The 21,563-nt window shown below is 45.0% G+C and overlaps 1 protein-coding gene across 7 annotated transcripts in view; it reads left to right on the forward strand.

Annotated features, from left to right (window-relative positions):
* METTL3 (methyltransferase 3, N6-adenosine-methyltransferase complex catalytic subunit) overlaps nucleotides 1-21,563 on the forward strand; it is a 74,461-nt gene that overhangs the window by 41,386 nt on the left and 11,512 nt on the right. For 6 of the 7 annotated variants that reach the window (XM_085894772.1, XM_085894771.1, XM_085894774.1 and 3 more), the window contains 4 exons: nucleotides 1,586-1,624; nucleotides 4,304-4,412; nucleotides 7,249-7,314; nucleotides 20,217-20,329. In XM_085894772.1, coding sequence (XP_085750898.1) covers nucleotides 1,586-1,624; nucleotides 4,304-4,412; nucleotides 7,249-7,314; nucleotides 20,217-20,329 — 327 coding nt within the window. The remainder of the gene's footprint in view (nucleotides 1-1,585; nucleotides 1,625-4,303; nucleotides 4,413-7,248; nucleotides 7,315-20,216; nucleotides 20,330-21,563) is intronic. The other variant, XM_085894775.1, reaches the window with a different exon arrangement.

Raw genomic sequence — 21,563 nt, forward strand, 5'->3', positions numbered from 1 at the left:
ATCTTTGACGAAAATGGGGTGTGCGTGCATGCGTGTGTGTTCGTTCTTAAAGCATAACATAACATTCTCTTTGCTAACCCCCCCCACCTTTCTCTCTCTTTTAATCCACCCCTCCCCCCTCCCTCCTTGCTCCTCCTCCTCGCTCCCCCCTCCTCGCTCCCCCTCCTAATACCCAATAAAGTGCAGCGCTCTCCTGTCACACCTCCCTCTCCCCCCTCCCTCTCTCTTTCTCATGCTCCCACTCCCCTCCTCGCACCCCTTTCCTCCCGGAGTGTATAGCGATATGTGGTGAGGCGTCGCTCTCCCTCCCTTCCTCTCTCTCACACTCCCTCCTCTGTAACCCCCTCCTCTCTTTTCTCCTCAACCCCTCTTCTTCTCTTTCTCTATCCCTCTCCCCCCTCCCCCCCTCTTGGTATTCCCATCAGTGATGTGACTAGTGGTATTTACTCATAAACAAAATTCAATAACAACTAGAACGGCACTCAGTAGAGTGCATACCTCCGCCAGGCTGAACAGTTTACATTTTGTATCTCTCTAATGGGCCAGATCTGGATCCGGACCTTAACCAAAATCGAATCTGCTTGTTCTTGTCACCTAACAAACTCATCCATCTAGTTTTGTCATAACTTGTCCACAACTCTTTGAAATATCATGCAAGCTGTATTGCGTTTTTGGTCCAATCTCTCAATGATGAAGAATCATTTTGTAAATTATTGTATCTGGATCTGGATTTAGATCTTCACCAAAATCAAATTGATTCGACCTTGTCACACATCCAACATCTCCACCAAGTTTCGTCCAAGTCTGTCTGCAATGTTTTGAGATATCCTGTTCACAGACAGACAGGGGTGAAAACAACCTCCGTCCACCTTCAGTGGCTGAGGTAATGAGATGGAATGATCTCTATAGAGCACGAACAACTGCTTCAAAAAGAGAATCCAAGAATGAGGGCAAGGGAAGGATGGAATATCAGATGATACGTGGAGTGACTCAGCCAGCAAGTAAGCAGATCGGAGATGAAAGGCCAATCAAAGCCAAAATTGCCACTCTGCGCGTGCTTGCCACAGCATATTTGAAATTTTAAAGATCAGATATGGAAATTCCTGATATGCAGGTATTCGGAGATGAGAGCATCCACTGTATACGGCTAACAGAGTTGGTGGTTGGAGATCGTGACTGAGCTTCAGACATACTACCGACCGACAGGCAGTGGCAGCAGTAGGGTGGGGACATACAGGCAATTGTTGCTGCGAGTTTGAAACATTTTGAGTGTCTCTACGGCAAGAGGTTGGGGTAACACCAACGCCGACTGCCGCCGACTGCCGCCGAAGCTGCCATTTATTTTGAGCTCTGCAAATATACAGGTGGACTGATTGACCTGTGTGGACAAGAACACATTGAAATAATAACTGCAGTATTCAATAGATTTAAACATATTTGGACCATGACATACACAAAAATCTTGAGATATTATTCATGTCGCAGTGAATGTTATGTTCAGCTTTTGTGGAACCACTGACATTACCATCATGGCTATTGTTTATGCTTTGTGCATTTCATCCATGTAGCTTCTTTCATATTCCAGGACGATGGAGATTGGCAGAGAATGCCTCAAACTGTGGGGGTGAGTGTCACCTGAGGGTCGTAGGCATGTGATGTCGAAAGCAATGAAATGAGAAACTAGTTGAATGTGAATGCAATAAGTAAGGCAACAGTTTTAGATATGGTGTGAGATGCATTTAACACAAAAAAATTGCATTGCCTTGCCTTTTATAAAAATGTGAATTGCAATGCCTTCAGAAAGTATTCACACCTCTCAACTTTTGAATATACAAAATTATGAATATAAAATGACAGCCTAAATTTAAAATGGATTAAATTAAAATTTTTTGTCACCGATCTATACAAAATATACCACAACGACAAAGTGCAAACATGTTTTCATAAATTATCGCAAATTAATTAAAAATGAAAAGCTGAAATGTCTTGAGTCAAATATTCAACCCTCTGAGTCAATGCTTTGTAGAAGCGTCTTTGGCAGCGACAGCTTTGAGTCTTCTTGGATATGTCTGTATCAGGTTTGTACATCTGGATTTGGGGAGTTTCTCCCATTCTTCCTTGCAAATTTTCTCAAGCTCTGTCAAATTGGATGGGAGATTCTCAATGAGATTCAAGTCTGGGCTTTGGCTGGTCCACTCAAGGACTTTCACGTTCTTGTTCTGAAGCCATTCCAGTGTTGCTTTGGCTGTATGCTTGTGGTCATTGTCCTGTTGGAATGTAAATCTTTGCTGTAGTCTGAGGTCTTTTGCACTCTGAAGCAGGTTCTCCTGAAGGATTTGCCTGTATTTGGCAACATTCATTGTTCCCTCTACCCTTACAAGTCTCCCAGTCCCTGCCGCTGAAAAGCATCCCCATTAGCATGATGCTGCCACCACCATGCTTCAGGGTAGGAATGATGTTAGATGGGTGATTAGCTGTGCTCAGTTCTGCCAGACGTAGCGCTTTGAATTCGGGCCAGAGTTCATTTCAGTCTCATCAGACAACAGAATATTTTGCCTCATGATCTCAGTCTTTCTCATGCCTTTTTGCAAAAATTTCTAAAAACACGTTTTCACTTTGACATTATGGGGTATTTTGTGTAGATCAGTGACAAAAAATTAAATTTCATCCATTTTAAGTGCAGGCTGAAACGCAACAAAATGTGACAAAAGTTGAGGGGTGTGAATACTTTCTGAAGGCTCTATTTCTATACATTTGAGGGATGCACAAAAGTATCCAACTATTGGTTGGCCCCAAGAGAGTTGTTTGTTTCTCATTATGAACTTAAGTTTATGCTTGTTAAGTTCCAAGAGATTGATTTACCTGACATTGTTGTTTCAGAGATTCATCCACAAGTTTGCAACATCGTACAATTGCGGCTCTTGCCAAAATTGAGTATCGATGTGTCAACAAATCTGTTTTGCAAATAATGTGCCAACTCCATATTGATCCACAAATGCATCGTCGCTCTGTATGGAAAAGGCCCTCATATTCCACAATAGTCAAACGGATGAATGACTTTAAGTGTACACTAGAGTCCCATGAAGATGAACCTATGTCAGCATGGTTGGCAGATACGGCCAACCCACAAACTGTTAGCCAGGTAGAAGCATTAATCATAGAGGATTGCTGCGTTAAGATTGCCAAAATTTCCATCGAACTTTTCTCAAAAGAGTGTTTTCACCATTATCTATAAACACTAAGGCATTCCTACGGTCTCAGCAAGATAGGTATCTCAAAACTTCAGCACTCATGGTTGAAAGAAATGGCTGGCATCATGTTGTGAGCTTATCAACCATAATTTCAGATCCACCTGACTTTATCACTTTTCTCGTAATTGGTGACAAAACGTGGCTTCATCACTGAGATCCTGAAACCAAATTGCATTCCATGCAATGGAATCACAAGTCATCACTGAGACCCAAGAAATTTCACACCCAATCCTCAGCCAGCAATATCATCCCCTCCATTTTATGGGATGCCAAGTTAATTCTGCTAATTGATTAACTACCTCACAAAACAACAATCAAAAGGGAGTATTATGCCAGCCTCTTGCAAAAATTTTGGAAAGCCATCAAGAATCAGTGAGATGTCGATAAAACGTGTGCTCCTTCATGACAACACATCTGTGTACAAGGCCAGTGATGCTGAGACCATTATTCATGACTGTGGCTTCAATTAGCTGGATCACCCTCCTGGACCTCATCCCCAGTGACTATTATTTGTTTTGACATCTGAGGTCCCACCTGGGTTGCCGGTGATTTGCCAGCAATCTGAAAACATCTATTTTACTGTACTGACACTTTTAAGAGTTTCTAAAACAAATGGAGTTGGTTGCATTATTTCTGAGTGTAGTTCTGCTATTGACGAAAGCTCACCCTCTAAGTTAGGGCAGGAATTTAGGATATGACCAGGATGCAGGGGATAATCACTTGCTCTTTGCGAAAGAGATCGTAGGATCTTTAAAATCTACCAACAATCAATGCTGGCCTATGGTTCCCAGGCTTGATGTTCCATCTAACAGATGGTGTACGTATTGATGGCTATCCCTGCCTGCGAAACACCAAGGTGACAGTTTATAGTTGGATGGTGAGTTAAACCAAAACCAGTCAGCTTGAAAATGAGTAACAAGTACATTGAGTTCAAGGAACATTGAAAAATAGACTGTTTGTTGTGGCCCATTGTTCGTATCTTGTTGCCTGAACTTTTTGAATGCCCCTCAAATGTTGTGTATCACTGACCAGGTGTTTTTGTATTTGTGCAGCTATGAGCGGGTGGACGAACTTATTTGGGTTAAGACAAACCAGTTACAGCGCATCATTCGCACAGGACGCACAGGCCATTGGCTCAACCATGGCAAAGAACATTGCCTAGTAAGTGTCTAGTTCCAATATACTAACCAACACCACGTGATCTTTATCTCGTGCACCTACCAGTTTGCGTTGTCAGCCACTCACTTCATTTTTCCACATTTATCTCATCACCATCGCCATCCTTTTTTCACAGCTTGCTTATTTCCTTTATATTGTATGCCTGCTAGCTCTCATTTTCTGATTTGTCAACTCACCTGGAACGTAGTTCCAGGGAACTTACGGGGTGGTGCATCGTCCATCTGTCCATAAATTCTTGCAACTTCTTCTCTGAAACTACACATACAATTTCGATGAAACTTAACCACAACTTTCATCACCCTGTATGTACAAAAGTTTGTTGCCGACATTTAAAAAATCAGAGCCATAACATTGGTTAATTGGTACATTTTGCTGAACTGTCCTGCGTTGTCTTCCTCCTCAGTATTATTCTACCAAGTGAGCAACTAGGGGTATTGCCCTTATTTTATTTTCCTTTTGAAGATATGGGTGGCATTGTCTTTTCATAAGCAGCATTTTTGTGCTGATAAAAGTTTTCTTGAGCCAAAAAAGACAGGACAGGACCACCGGAAATTCTGGTGAAAGGTCCACAGTTTTTTGGGGTTTTTTTGCACATTGGCCGTTTCATTTGCAAGATTTTCATTACTCACTGGATATTGCCTGGCACCTTCCAGACACAATAATTGTGGTAATCCAAAGCAAATTTTTTTTGTACTTAAGATTCATTAATATGGTGTTCTGTGTTCGATATGAAGATGAATTACCCACAAAATCAAAATAAAAGCACGTGCTGAAGATAAGGTCACAATGAGGTCAAATTGCTCAATTTGAGTGAAAGACATTTGGGTCACTTTTTTTCCTGCGTTCTATAAATGCTCGCTGCTCCTGCCAAACAAAGGCAACTCAGAACACTTCTTTTGGAGGGGGAGGCGGTGCCCCAAGATCGCCTTTGTTCTATAAACACAGCTGAAGTGTCCTTACAACTGTACCACCTTACCCCAATTATTTATTTCCTTTTTTTTTTGTTATCCTCCTTTCACAGAGCTCACTTGTGTTAGTGTTCCATGTATTGGCCATATTTAAGATTTGGGTGCTCAAAAAATTGGAGTTTGAATTTTTAGGTCATCTCTACCGAGATGACCTAATAAAGCCGGACCAAATGTCCGTCCGTCAACAATTTTTCTTTCCGATCTTGATGAATCTTAGTATGTGGGTAGAGGTCGATGAGTGTTGCACAACGATATAACTTTTGTCTGGATTCAAGGTCAGGGTCAAGGTCACGAGGTCACGTAAGTTATAAAAATCGCCATTTCAAAACCTATCTCGCCTGCCATTCTACAAGATATTCGGCAACTGTTTATTGATTATGATAGTAAAAAATATTATCTTGTATCTAACCAGACAGATTTTTGAATTTCCGTCCCGTTTGGCCGCCACGTAACCTGGAAGATGGTCAAAAACACCTCCCGGTACAAAGAAAACTTTTTACTTCCGATCTTGATGAAATTTGGTATGTTGTTAGAGGTCGATGAGTGATATCCAACGACATATTTTTTCCCAGATTTGAGGTCAGGGTCAAGGTCACGAGGTCACAAAAGTTGTGAAAGTCGCCATTTTCAAAACCTATCGAGTCTGTCATTTTAGGAGATATCTGGCAACGGTTCATCAATTATGATAGTAAAAAACATTATAGAGATGACCGTCACCCCCACACGGGGGTAATTTTTTTTTTTTCTAATATTCCAGACATTCAAAAACGTTTTGTCAGGGTTATAAATATCCAGAACAAAATTGTACAATAAGTTAGGACTTCAGAGTGAATTGGGAGCTCGGAGTCTTTGCAGAGCATCCACCAACGGCTGAGCATGTACAAGGGCAAGTATAAAGGTTTTCCGGTTTTCCCCCGGAAATAAATAAATAAACTAGAAAGGCACTTGGTGGAGCACATACCTCCACCACGTAATGCCTGATCCACGAGAACACATCGGGTCCAATACATTTTTGATATATCATGCTATACAGCACTTTATCGTGTTTGGCCCTATCAATGGTGAAGAATCACTTTAAAGATTAAATAATTCTCGTATCCAGATCCAAATTTGGATCTTCACCAAAATGAATCAATTTGTCCTTGCGACACACCCAACCTACCCACCAAGTTTTGTCTGAATCTGTCCACAACTTTTTGAGATATCTTGCTATATCTTGGTTTAGCCCGATCTCTCAATGGTGAAGAATCATTTAAAAATTATATCAGATCCGGATCCGGATCTTCACTAAAATCTAATCAGTTTGTCCTTGTCAAACATCGAACCTGTCCACAAAATTTCATCTGGATCCGTCCACAACTTTTTGAGATATCCTGTACACAGACAAAGAAACAAACAGACAAAAAGGGGTGAAAACATATCATCCTTCACCTTTGGAGTCAGAAATGTCACATTGGCATCATGAACTTTCCTTTTTTTAGTACGTGGTCAAGGCATGTGGAAGAGAACATTTTATGATCTGAGATGGGGCTGTTGGAGAAATGGAATGATTTTAGGTAAACTGTGATGATGGATTTCATGACCTTGCTGATGATTGGTTTGCTGGGAAAATGTGTGATACTGGCTGGAAAGCACATAGAAAGGATATTTGTGTCAAGTTTCACTTCATGGTCAGCAAATAAACTTTCTTTGAGGGGAGAAAAACATATTGACTCTCAACTGGCTTTACTTGTCTTTGTAACCAGAAAACTGCTTCCAATTTTCAGGATGGTTGTGATGTTGACAACTATGTAACTGTTACTTTTACACCCTACAGTACATATTGGTTTGGATTTTGCTTTTCGTTACAGGTGGGAGCCAAGGGAAACCTCAAGGGCTTTAACCGTGGCCTGGACTGTGATGTACTGGTGGCAGAGGTTAGTGCGTCATTTGCTTTATATTTCTATATGGTGATTCAGAGCATAACAGACAGGCTCTATTAAAATATCAAAACTATTCTTGATATGACATTCATAAAAGAGAAATTGATCACACGAAAGACAGAGGCTGTTTAAGCTTTTTGGAGGTAACTGACTGACTGACTGACTGAACAGGTATGTAAAAAAAATACTATACCAATGAGGTTTGTAAAACATGAAAATCCGGTTGTTTTGACTAAGATAACCACTTTTACTGAAACATCCAGTAAGGTGTTTTGTTTTTTAAATTATTTTTCTCTTTGCACATAACAATTTGATGGGACCCTTTTTCACTCCAAACACCTGTCATTGCTAAGTATATTGAATGTCCACCTTGCTAGCAGTTAGCATAACCATTGACAATATTAACAACAAAAAGTTGAATGAGCAAGATACTCACAAGAGTCCAAGACATGCCAAAAAGTTTAATGCAGTTTACATAGAAATACAGTGCATTCTATATTTTATAATATAGTAGATATATTCTGATTCTGATGTGCCATACTCTGTGGCAGAGCTTCAGTGCTGCCTAAGCAGTTTTTTTTTTAGCAAGGGTTATGCTGGGTGCTGGGTGGTATGCCATTGCCTTCCCAGCAATAGAGGATAGACCTATTTGCTGAAAAAGAGGGCTGATAGACCTCACCTATTGGTCTGAGGAATCACACTGGGAAGCAGGTGAAATGACACCTGATATTAGATCTCCTCTTACTTGTTTATTACTCGATTAGCAGGGTTGATCTCAATTCTTTTTTGGTTGATGAGATATTCTGTGGTCTGATGAGACAAAAGTTGAACTCTTTTGCCTGAATGCAAAGCGCTATGTCGAACGCAAACTGAGCACAGCTCATCACCCATCCAACACCATCCCTACCGTGAAGCATGGTGGTGGCAGCATCGTGCTATGCAGATACTTTTCAGCGGCAGTAACTGGGAGACTTGTAAAGACAGAGGGAATATTGTATGGAGCCAAATACAGGCAAATCTTTGAGGAGAACCTGCTTCAGAGTGCAAAAGACCTTAGACTGTGGTGAAGATTTATGTTCCAACAGGATGATAACCCCAGGCATACAGCCAAAGCAACATTGGAATGGCTTCAGAACAAGACTGTGAAAGCCCTTGAGTGGCCCAGCCAAAGCCCAGACTTGAATGTGAATCTGTGGAAAGACTTCAAGATTGCTGTTCACCGACGCTCCCCATCCAACTTGACAGAGCTTGAGCAAATCTGCAAGGAAGAATGGGAGAAAAATCCCCAAACCCAGATGTACAAAGCTGATGCAGACATACCCAAGAAGACTCAAAGCTGTAATCACTGCTGAAGGCACATCCACAAAGTATTGATTCAGGGGGATGAATACTTAAGTAAATTAGATATTTCAGCTTTTCATTTTTTTAATTGATTTGTAAAGATTTCTCAAGACGTGTTTTCATTTTGTCATTGTGGGGGTATTCTGTGAAGATCTGTGACAAAAGTAAACCTCAATTTAATCCATTTAAATTCAGGCTGTAACACAACAAAATCTGAAAAAGTCAAGGGGTGTGAATACTTTCTGAAGGCACGCTATTGTGTGTGTGTGTGTGTGTGTGTGTGTGTGTGTGTGTGTGTGTGTGTGTGTGTGTGTGTATACATGTGTGATATATATATATATATATATATATATATATATATATATATATATATATATATATATATATATATATGTGTGTATGTATATACATGTGTGTGATATATATTGTTACGGCTGTGGAAATTTGCAATACACCAGAAAGGTCCTCAGGTTAGATATATCGATAAGTTCATGTGTAGTTTGTCCACACCCGTTGTTTAGAGGGAATATGTGTGATTCATCCTGGCTGCGACGCTTTGAGTTAGCCATTTTTCTTTCTCTATCGTTATTTTGGACCAATAATCCCCCAACAACTCAAACACCGCCGCCTTCGCCACTTTCGCTGAAGTCCGAGGAGGCCATCCTGAGGCTTGAGTTGGGCCTCAACACAGGACGCTAGCTCTCCCTTATTCCCTCCGGGAAGGGAACGTAGGGGTTGGGAGTAGGCTTGGAGACGATAGGTTAGCCAAACAAGGACGATAAAGGGGGTTAGGGGACGAGTTATAGTAGAAGGGAAGTAAAAATAAAAACAAAAAAATAAGTTGGGGCTAAATTGGTTTTGACAAATTAAGTGAGTGGGTATGGACGGAGACAGGCAAAGGCGATAGGTTGGGAGGGAGACAGTAGGGTAGGTCCGAGCCCGCCTTCTGAGTGGCCAGCACCACCACACTCCCTCCACCAACCTCCATCTCAAGACAAGGTGCCGGCCAACTTCATCTGCTGGCTGTTTGCTGCAAGGCCTGTGCCGGCCGGATCGTCTGCTGGCTGTTAATGCAAGGCCTGTGCCGGCCACATCATCTGCTGGCTGTTTGCTACGAGGCCTGTGCCGGCCAACGTCACCTGCTGGCTGTGTTTGCTACAGCAGCCTTGTCATGCCATGCCTTGCCAGTTCACCTTTGCCATCCATGCCTACTGCCCTCGTCATCTTTTGCCCCCGTTCTGTTTTGCATCCCCCCCCCTTGTTCATTGCCATGTGCGCCAGGATCATCGCACAGTTTGCGAGGACTGCCCTGTTGGCAGCTACAACACGGGCCTGCAGTAGCGGCCCGTGCACCGTGTTTGCGTCCATCCATCCATCCATTCATCCATCCATCCGTACATCCGTTGTGTTCATTGCGTGTGCCACTTGAGCTGGCACGGAGACTGCGTTGCGCAGCTCATGTGCCATTGCGTTCATTGCGTGTGCCACTTGAGCTGGCACGGAGACTGCGTTTGTGCAGCTCATGCGCCGTTATGTTCACTGCGTCCGTGTTAAAAGGGGAGGGTCCTGGACTGCATTTGAGCAGCCAGCCACGTTCCCTGTCACCTGCATTACTTGAGCCAGAGACTGCGTGCGAGCAGCCTGGCTCCCTGCTGACTTTTGTTTTTCTCTTTGCAGAGTCCATTGATGCTGGGCCATGGAATAGTGTAAATTATAAGGTTAAGGTGTTAAGTTGTTTATTGTATATGAGTGCGCCCCCGGCATGTAAGTCTTAGCGCTGGCAATTTATTTAAGTCGTCCGTATGAGTGGGTTTGTTTAGTTAGTTACTCAGCCCGTAGGTTATTTATTTTGGGGACACGAATACACTGAATGTCGCACTCAGGGATCCGAAGGTAAAACATACTCGGGGAGAACTACACATGATTGCACACTAAAATTCGAAGATCTCGGGACGAGTCTGTAAAAAGGGGAGGGGGTAGTGTTATGGCTGTGGAAATTTGCAATACACCAGAAAGGTCCTCAGGTTGGATATATCGATAAGTTCATGTGTAGTTTGTCCACACCCGTTGTTTAGAGGGAATATGTGTGATTCATCCGGGCTGCGATGCTTTGAGTTAGCCATTTTTCTTTCTCCATCGTTATTTTGGACCAATAATCCCCCAACAACTCAAACACCACCACCTTCGCCTCTTTACCTCCAAAACTCCATCCCGCAAACATCGCTTCACCGCCATTCCCAAACGACGCCCACCAACAACTCAAACCACCGCAGCAAACCCCCCACCACCTTCGCCTTTCTCCTTCCACAACCACCGGCCAAGCTACCTGTCGGCACCGGGCTTCGTGCTGTCCAGGGCCCGTTCGGTGATTGTTGCCGAACGCGTCGAGCCGCGAGTACAAATGTATGCCTTTACGGGAGAGGAAATCGGATCAGGGGAGGCTCACGCCCCCTTTTTCTCCGTCCAATGGGCGAGCGTCGGGCGGTGTGACCCCGCCCCCAAGCGCGATGCATGTGGATTCCTTTTAGTTGGAAATTCGGATCAAGGGAGGCTCACGCCCCCCGCTGTAGCAAACACAGCCGGCAGATGAACTGGCCAGCACAGGCCTTGTAGCAATTTACATACACGCTCCTCCCCCTGTCTATAAAGACGCGAGCACAAGGCGACTCGCGTGTGCTGGGTTGGGCTGGCTGGTCAAGTGAAGACGGAGGTCGTGGAATCTGAGTCGTGTGTTTGCGGGGATCGGACGGCGAAGGCGACGGAGCTCGGAGTTGAGGTCGAGGGACGAGTCGTGGAGTGAAGCAGGGATGCGGAAGAAGGCTCAGGGGCGAGAGTTTGCCGGAGTCGTGCGGTCCCAAGGCCCTGCGAGCAGGACGGAGCGTCCGCCATTCCCCTCTCTCCACCCCGTGCATCAACAATTTCCCCCATCCGCACTGAGATAGTGCCGGTAACCCCGTCCGCTCCCCGCCCCAACCGTAGTGTCGACCGACCAACACGTGCCTGCGCAACGCACGCCTAAGGAGCTCACCGACCACGCCAGGGGCACTGAGTCAGGCACGTTACGCTGACATTGCGGCTATCCCGCCATCGCGCCACGAGGGCGCGGGTAAGACCCCTTCAGTCTCGTGGACCTGGCCGCTCACCCAGGTCCCACCTACATTTGGTCCACGGACCTGTCTGCCCCCTTGCCTGTGACTGTGGCTTTTATTTGCTTTTTGTGTAAATGTGTGTGTGGCGCCAGTCTTTTAAGTAAACCTGAATAAGTGCTTGTACATTGCTTTATTCGGTGGTAACTCTTTTGCTTGCTTTTACTGTATGACTGTATATACGTGCTTGCTTTCACTGTATGGCTGTGAATACGTGCCTTGTCTGCGTGTGTAATAAACTACTTGCTTGTTGAACTGTTTTCCCGTTTCGTTGCGTCCTTTCCTTCATTTGAAAGTTCCATCTGGCATCACGTAAGGGATTGGTAGTGGGTGTAGACACCCAATAAATAATCTGAACCGTCGAGGTTGGCGATAACTCCGCTCGGTTATCCCTGCAGCACGGAACGAGCCGCTTAAGCGGTTCGTGTCTGGAGTCGACCTGCGGCGTGGTACAACTCCTCGGTACGCTACCCGCGCGGGTACTTCAGTATATCGACATTCGGCGATTCACCCTATTTCGCGCGGGTAGAATGCGGACTGGGTTGTGGTGAGGTTAAACCCCTACCCGTGGCTAGCTCCTTGGCGGTAGTTCCAAGAGGGTCATGACTGAATTGCCCGTTCCGGTGGGTGACTCGTCGCGATTTGAGTTACGTGGCCGATCGCACGCCGGGCGGGCGGAATTCGTAACAATATATTGTTGCGAATTCGCGCCCGCCGGCGTGCGGACGGCCGCGTCACTCGAATCGTGGCACGTCGCCCACCGGACGGACAATTCTGTTGTGACCCTTTCGGAACAACGCCGGGAGCGAGTCACGGGTGGGGGTTTAACCCCACCATGACCGTGCCAATTGCCCACCCGCGCAGGATAGGGTTGCTCGCCAAATTCGATCTACCTAAGTACCTGCGCAGATGGTCGACCGGGCGATCGTACCACGCCACAGGCCGACTCCGGACACGAACCGCTTAAGCGGTCCGTTCCGTGCTGTAGTGATAACGGAGCGGTGTTATCGTCGGCCTTGACGGTTCCGATTAATTACTGGGATGTTGCATCCACTACGAACCCCTTTCCGTGATGCAAGATGGATGGTCAATAGAGAAAAGACAAAGCGAAACGGGCACAGTTCAACAAGCAAGCATTTTATTCACACGCACACACAGATAAGCACGGAAGGCACGTATTTACAGCAATACACAATCAAAATGCACATAAAGCAATTAAAACAAAAGAAATGATGCAGAGCTACAACCGAATACGTGTACACACGGCAACACTTAAACAGTTCTACTTTACGAGACACGGCGCCACAAGATCCATACAAAAACCCCAAAGAAAAGAAAGAAAGAAGTCACGACTTTCCTTTGGCTGGTGAGTCCCTCTCCGGCACTCCCCGTCCGGACGCACAGGTCCACCTTGCAACGGGCGCCACCGCGTCTCCCGTCCGTGCCTTCGTGACAGGGCCGCTCGCCAAGGCACGGGCACAGGACCTCTTTCTGAAGACCAACTCTCCACAAAAACCAACCGAACCACCAGCCAAGACGAAGAGGAAGAAAAAGCGCTCGTTGCGCCGCCCGTGTCCGTCTTTTATCGCCCGGGGCTCCAACCCTTCACCCCGCCCCATTCTCGGCTCCACCTTCCTTCGAGAGGGTTCCCAAAAAGGGCGTTCCCTCACGCTTTCCCTCCACCCCGCTCCGTCCGGGGGCCGAGGGAGTCAGTTTTTGGCTCGGAGCCAGAGAATTCTTCCCCCAAAAAGAGGCCCCACCTTTACATGACCTCTGACCTTTGACCTGCATCGCTCTTCCTCCACTCCAAAGCGCGGGGAAGTCAGACGGGAAAAACAGGCGGGAAAAGCCCACCGAGTATCCTTGTTGGTTTTTGTTTGTTCCTCCGCGGAGATCGTAACCACACGGAGCCTGTTGAATGGCGAGTGGCGAAGATGTGGTAGCGTAGATGGTGGAGGTGGCGTGGTTGCAGAGTGGTTGGCGCTGTGATGGGGATGGCGTGGTTTTTGAAATGTTGTGTGTTTGAAATTAAAGATAGAAAAAGAAAAACGCCTAACTCAAACGATCGCAGTCCGAATGGATCACATAAATTCCCTCTATACAACGGATTTTGGGCTAACTACACATGTACTTAGAGATATCTCACCTACGGGCCCTTTATGGTGTAATGCGAATTTCCACAGCCGTAACAATGTGTGTGTGTGTGTGTGTGTGTGTGTGTGTGTGTGTGTGTGTGTGTGTGTGTGTGTGTGTGTGTGTGTGTGTGTGTGTGTGTGTGTGTGTGTGTGTGTGTGTATACATGTGTCCATCCATCCATTGGGACCATACTCCATGCAGAGCGTTGGTGCTGCCTAAGCAGTCTCCTTGGCTATTGGACACAATCCTGGACGGGTCGCCACTCCGACACAGTATACCAGCATGCTGGCACTCATTTTGCCAACCTCGGAAGGATGACAGGCAGAGTCAACCCCACCTGGTATGAATTCAACAGTGGAGTGGGGTTTGAACTCAGGATCAGAGGATTCCAAGCCACCACCCTAACCATTGAGCCAACACCAGGTATATACATGTGTGATATATATATATATATATATATATATATATATATATATATATATATATATATATATATATATATATATATATATATATATATATATATATATATATATATATGAAACGAGAAAACCCAGATGAGGCCTGAGCTCTGCTGGTGGACGAGGAGGGAGCAGGTCCACAGGCTGGAGAGACGAATAGGTGATGAGGCAGGCGACAAAAGCACACGGGCAGGACGACTAAGGCTCAGGAGCAGGAACAGGACAAAGGCAGGTACACAAGAAGGCAGTCACCACAGAGAGAGCAACCATTTCCACTGCACACTATCTCTTTCTCCTCAGAGACTATCTCAACTCCGCTAACTCTCACGAGCTCTCCCGAGAGGTCCCAACACTCTGCCCGCTCATGGCAACGAAAACTTGTCAAAGTGGACATCTCTCTGGCTGTTATCAGAGAACCACCTCACCGCCGTCGAGTCTGGCATTTCACTCAAGCCGACTGGCAGGGTCTCTGAGCAGCCATCAAACTTACAGACTGGTCTCCTATCACTACTTTCTCAAACATCAACTCATCCTGGGAATTCTTTCAAAGAAACTTGCTCTCCCTCATGCACAGATTTATCCCCTCTCGTGTTCAGTTGTCTTACCCTTCCTCCCGCCCTTAGTTTGCTGAAGCTTGTGGCGAGGCAGTTGTCCTGAAACAACTTGCCTTTGCCTCATGGAAAGCAAACCCAACTGAGGGCAATCTCAGTTCTTTCCACAAAGCTCGGAACAAGTGTGTATCTACCCTCAGGAGAGCCAGAAAACAACATCTTTCTCATCTCAAGTCTGAACTCTCAAACCTCTCTCCCTCCTCAAAATCCTGGTGGCGTTTAATCAAATCTGTTTCTGGTGTATGTTCCCCCTCCATCCCCTCCCTTACCTCAAATGGCCGCACTGCTGATTCCACACGTGATAAAGCTGAATGTCTAAACTCGGTGTTTGCAGCTAAATCTTGTGTCCTAAACCCATCACTATCTCTACCCACTTTACCCAGTCGCACCCAACTGTCCCTGGACTCTGTATCCTTTTCTCCTGACAAGGTGAAGAGCTTGCTTTCAAACCTCGAGTCAGATTCTGCAACCGGTCCAGACGGCATCAGCCCACGTGTCCTCAAAGCCTGCTCTTCTGCTCTTGCTCACCCTCTCTCTGTTCTATTCACCCTCTCATTTGCCCAAGGTCATCTGCCATCTGCTTGGAAATCTGCTAACATCACTGCCCTGCATAAAAAAGGTGCAAAAACAGATCCCTATAACTACAGACCAATCAGCCTTCTCCCAATCATCAGCAAGGTGATGGAATCCATCATCGCTTCAGATATGAAATCCTTCCTCTTCTCCAATGGCTTGATTTCCAATCATCAATTTGGTTTCAGACCAGGTCACTCTACCCTGGATATGCTGCTTCTGCTCTCCCATCAATGGATGGAGGTCCTCAATGCCAGACAGGAAATCCGAGCCGTATCCCTGGACATATCACGTGCTTTTGACACAGTCTGGCACCCTGCCCTACTCACCAAACTCTCTTCCCATGGTATTCAAGGCCATCTCCACTCATGGCTCGCAGACTTCCTCTCCTGTCGCAGTCAACATGTGGCCCTAAATGGAGTTCTTTCATCCCCTCTTCCTGTGCAGGCTGGAGTTCCTCAAGGTAGCGTTCTGGGCCCTGTTCTTTTTCTGGTTTTCATCAATGATCTCTCGGACTCTCTGGAAAATCCTCTATTTCTCTTTGCCGACGACTCCACCCTCTGCCGTACCATCTGTCATCCCTCAGACCGGCAAACAGCAGCTTCTTCGCTCACTGCAGATCTGGATAAAATCACAAACTGGTCCAACACGTGGAACATGTCTTTCAATCCAGACAAATCTCACACTCTCACTATGTCTCTTCGAAAGGACCGTTTACAAAACCCCCCTATCCACTTTCTCAACAATCCTCTGGAAGAAGTCTTTTCTTTCAAGCTTCTAGGTCTCACTATCTGCCATGATCTTTCCTGGGAAAGTCACATTTCCAACCTCGCCTCAAAAGCCAGTCGCCGACTGGGAATCCTCCGTCGTGCTAAGTCCTTCCTCAGCCCTCTTGAGCTCCTGACCACTTACAAAGCTTTTGTCCGTAGCCTGATGGAGTACTGCTCTCCCCTCTGGGCTGGTGCACCTGCCTCCCACCTTTCTCGGCTTAACGCTGTCGAAACCAGGGCATTTAAGATCATCGGCATCTCCCGCAATGAAGCTGAGTCTTTGGGCCTCTCACTCAATCACCGCAGGTTGGTCGGTGGTCTTTCTGTCTTCTACCGACTCCTCTCCAGCCTTGCCCCCCCTGCTCTCTCTGCGATTTGTCCCCACCACATTTCCACAGGGCGCTCAAGGTCCGCCAACAACCCCCTTCTGGTAAAACTACCAAAATCACGAATCACTGCTCATCTTCACTCTTTCATTCCTCTTTTTTCCCGCCTTTGGAATAAACTTCCTCACTCTATTCTTTCCCATTCTTCCCTCCAGGCTTTCAAAATAGCTGTTCACCACCACCTCTTATCTTCCCCCATCCAAATCCTCGATTTTTTCTACCCCCGATAATCCACCCAAGCCCACTTCCTTCATTTCTCCTGCTTTCCTTCCTGAAAGTCCCTGAAATGTCCATCTTCTCTTCGCCATGTTCCCCGTCCCATCCCCATCCCTCTCCCTTCCACAGTTCACCTAATGTGTCTGTTCCCCACTGTTTTGTCCCTTCCACTCCTGCCCCTCTCGTCTCATGCCTCCTTGCTGTGAGTTGTGTGTTTGCTCTCATACGAGCCTCGACCAAGGTATACAAAAAAAAAAAAAAAACTCTGTCCCTACGGAGGCGATCCATGGCTCCGCCCCCCATGAGCCGCCAAAAAGCTCCGCCCCTCTTTCTCTCTCTCTTCATCCAGGGCGTCATCTTAATGCCTCATCCTGTGGGACATACAAGAGGTTATACGTACAATTATTTTTCTTCAACCTTAATGATTTATTACAATGCACCACCCTCTGTATGGTGCACATTTAAACAGAATTCTTTCGCTATGTTTTCCCCATTTATTCACATTGAGGTGTTATGTGCTAATTACTCGAACATGGACCACACTCCTCTATAGATTTCTATCTCCTCTCAGGTAATATCTACCCACCCCCACCCCACCCCCATGTATATTCCAATTCAGAGCCCTTCTGTCCCAATAAAAGCAACACAGCATTGAAAAATGTCTTGCGCACAAGCGTCCGCATCGCTTCCAGACCAGATGGCTTCGGCAGAGCATATCCGAGTCTGTTTTAAAGACCGAGGATTTAAAGGACATTGCAGAGAATATGTGATTCTGTGTCAGACCGCCATTGTTGCTCTAGATTGTGCAGCTTTGGCTCTTATGGGACACAATCTATGCTTCACTGCTCCATCATACGAATGGGCGCACACACACACACACACACACACACACACACACACACACACACACACACACACACACACACACACACACACACTTGAAGCTGTGTTAGCCGGCACGTGAGGGATCTCAATTACGGGTAAGTAAAGTTACTTCCACATGACCACACAGCTGACGCTCTGATTATTACCCCGTTAAAAGAGAAAAAAACCAAACACGATAGTCGACCCGGCCTCAACTGTGAAAACGAGGCTTTTCTCTTGGTGACCTTCTGTCGCAGCCTCATGGTTCAAGAGCTGTGTCCATTCGTCGTGAATCCACACCACACGTCATAAATCAAGGAGGAGGGGAAGGAGATTGGGACCATACTCGGTGCAGAGTGTTGATGCTGCTTAAGCAGTCTCCTTGGCTATTGGGCACAATGCTGGACGGGTCGCCACTCCGACCCAGTTTACCAGCATGCTGGCACTCATTTTGCCGACCTCGGAAGGTTGACAGGCCGAGTTAACCCCACCTGGTGTTAATTCAACAGCTGACCGGGATTTCAACTCAGGACTCTAGGATCCAAAGCCCACCACTCTAACCATTAAGCCAACACCAGGCATGTGCCACAATGTGTAAATGTGTAAATCAAGGTGCCACAATAATCTCTCGGCTTCTCCAAAATGTCAGGAATTCACTTCCTTGCTATTGAAAACCTTTTGGTGACGTTTCCTGAATCAAGGTTAAACGTACCAAAAATAACGGGAACAAATCCATGTCTTAATTGTCGCCATGACGTATCCTCCTCTCTCCACCCAACGACCAATCACTTGATCCAAAATCTTGGGTAGAACATGCAAGTGAAAACTCAGGGGAATAAGAAGTAGTTCACCTTCCAAAGCATCACGGCTCCTATTACCCTGTCAAGCAGTACTGGTGGGAAGAGGAAGAGGATTTATCTCACAATCAATCATAAGATTGACATATGTAGGAGACTGGAGAATGACGACAATAGAAATGCGTTGATGTGCGAGTACAATGTCGGATTGTCAATTGTCTGTAATTGAGGCCCAGAAGGACAAGTTACTGCAATTTTACACCAATTCTGAGACACAAAGCTTCCGACAAGCACCGTACTATCCACGTGTCAAAGGTGGAGCAGCTAGAAAAGGTCTGTAAGAATGGTTTCTCGAAGCGTTCGGAGGGAACGCCAATCTCAGGACCGATGTTAATTGAGATGGCAAAGTATTTTTATGATCAGGTGGGATTGACTTATCAATTTGCTTTTTATGATTTCTGGCTGGCTTGTTTCAAGCTGCGACATGGGATATGGCAGCTTGATATCTCGGGAGAATTAAAGTCTGCAGATTACGATACAATAAATTTCCAGTATGGTGATACAAGCAAGTGACGATGCTCTCCTTCAAAGTCTGACCAAAGCCTAATTGAAGAGTGGTGTGAAGCGGACTATGTTATGACTGACTCCAAAATCATCGACAGTGTTGTTAATCCACAGAAGGAAGTTGAACAACAAGACAACGACTCAGAAGAAGACTTTTACACTGAATATATCACTTGGGCTAATGCAGGGGTGTGTTCCATTTCCAATCAGCTTGTAGAGTGCTCGCCAAGTGGCGTAAGCACTCAAGCAAGCACTCCATCCAAACAGTTTTTAAGGAACGGCTGGCCTGAAAAGCAATAGATAGCAAGCTGATTAGTATTGGAACCACACCACTGATAAAGATCTTGACATGCTTGTGAAGTTTGCTGAAAGGCAGAAAACTTATAGCACCAGGAAGTGATGCAGCTGAACCTCATACAAGAACATTTCATGAGGAAGAGGCAAGAAACATTGCAGCAGTTTGACATAAGGAAATGGACCAAGACAGCCTCCAGAGCTTGACAAGATGAGCTCGATGAGTCTGAGAAAGTGAAGTTGACACTAGAATTTAGATTGGCCATAAACTTCAAAAGACTAGTTTATGTTTTATCATGCAGGTATGTTGTTTTGCATAATTCATTGGTAATTACCTTTATACTGTGCTGTAATAATGTTATTAGTTGGTCTATTTTTCACAGGCAAAGTTTAATATGTTGCTGTTTTGTCCCATTCCATGTAACATTAAGATAACCGGTATATTTCATTAACCATAAGGGGAAAAGTCCCATCTGTGCCGGATAACACAGCTTATACAGTACTGTGTATATATATATATATATATATATATATATATATATATATATATATATATATATATATATATGTTTTAAAAATTAAAATATAGCGTTGATGTGTCTTGGATTGTCAGGAGTATATCATTTTTAAAACCTTTTGAAAGCCCCTCATGTAGAACTTCATTTTTGGAATAACTGAAAACCCCTCAGTTTTTGGTAGATTTTGAACAATCTGTTGGGGTTTGTTTTGGGGTTTAGGTGCGATCTACCAGCCACAAACCGGATGAGATTTATGGCATCATTGAGCGGCTGTCACCTGGCACACGCAAGATAGAAATGTTTGGGCGTCCCCATAATGTACAACCAAACTGGTATGCTAAAATGCACCCTTTCATGGCACATCTTATCTAAATGTCAGAGTTCCAGTTTGAAATGAGTTATGATATCTCGATCTTGTATCTTGGACAACTCAAATTTTAGAGATTGTCACACCTAAGGTTTAACCAAATGATGTCCAACCGGCAGGTGGGCATAGTCTAAACTTTCGTTTGTTTCAAAGATAAACCACAAGCCATATTCGAACACACTGACACTGACACTGGCACTGTACATATCAAAGCAACACATGGTTGTCTCTTCTTCTCCACTCCCCCTTTCACTCTGCTTTAATATTCGTATGCATACTCATTCAAAGAACATTCATGAAAGGTGCTACCTCCACAAACTTCTCAGAGTTGGTCGATGGTTCTATAACCAGATATCATTAGAAATTGCTCATTAATGCGAGGTAGTTCACTGTCTGAAGCCACAGAAACTTCACGAACACTCACAAAATTTCCAAACAGATTAAAATGTAACGATAATATTAACAAGTACAAGTGCATTTAAAGGGCACCGCTCCCATGCCAAATAAATAAATAAATCCTCCAGCGTGTGACATTGCCGGGGCGCCTTCGGCACCCGACAGTGCCATTGTGAAGCACATGGAGACAGAATTTGGAGGAAGCAGTGTGCTTCTGAGGCGAATGTGTACAAATGCTACTTAGGCCTTAGTTATTTTATAACTTGGCTTACGCAGTTCTTCAGATAAAATGTAGGGTCGGTAGGTCGAAATATAAATATAATTTCAATTTTTGGAAATTATATATTTTTATGATTTGTTTTCGGATGTTCCATGGAAAAGACAAAGGTAGGTGGGGGGAAAATAAATATAAATCCCGGACAAGGAGGATCTCAGAAGACTATGAAGATGGAAGACCATTCAAATGCAGGATGCCCATGTTCACTGTATCATCTGATGTGAAAAACAATAAAGAAGGATTAAAACTTGTTTTTACAATATAGTTTGGCATGCTTTTCTTATAGAAACCTGTGGGATCATCAAACAAATGGAAACAATGCTGAGAAAATTACTGTCCAAGTAGTAGATGTGTGCGTGCACACCAGTGCATAGTGCTGGATATTGTTTTAAAAACGTGTCTACTAGGAGTCAACACGCTCAAAACGGTCAATCAGAGCCATAACCAGCTCTTACTTTTCAGCGGGCATCTGATCGTCCCATCTCCCAATCCCCATGAGCACATCAAAGGCTGATTTCTGGTCCGT

This window comes from Eptatretus burgeri, chromosome 9, assembly GCF_056783735.1.
Source record: "Eptatretus burgeri isolate ZD-2024b chromosome 9, Ebu_testis_v1, whole genome shotgun sequence".
Taxonomy (NCBI): domain Eukaryota; kingdom Metazoa; phylum Chordata; class Myxini; order Myxiniformes; family Myxinidae; genus Eptatretus; species Eptatretus burgeri.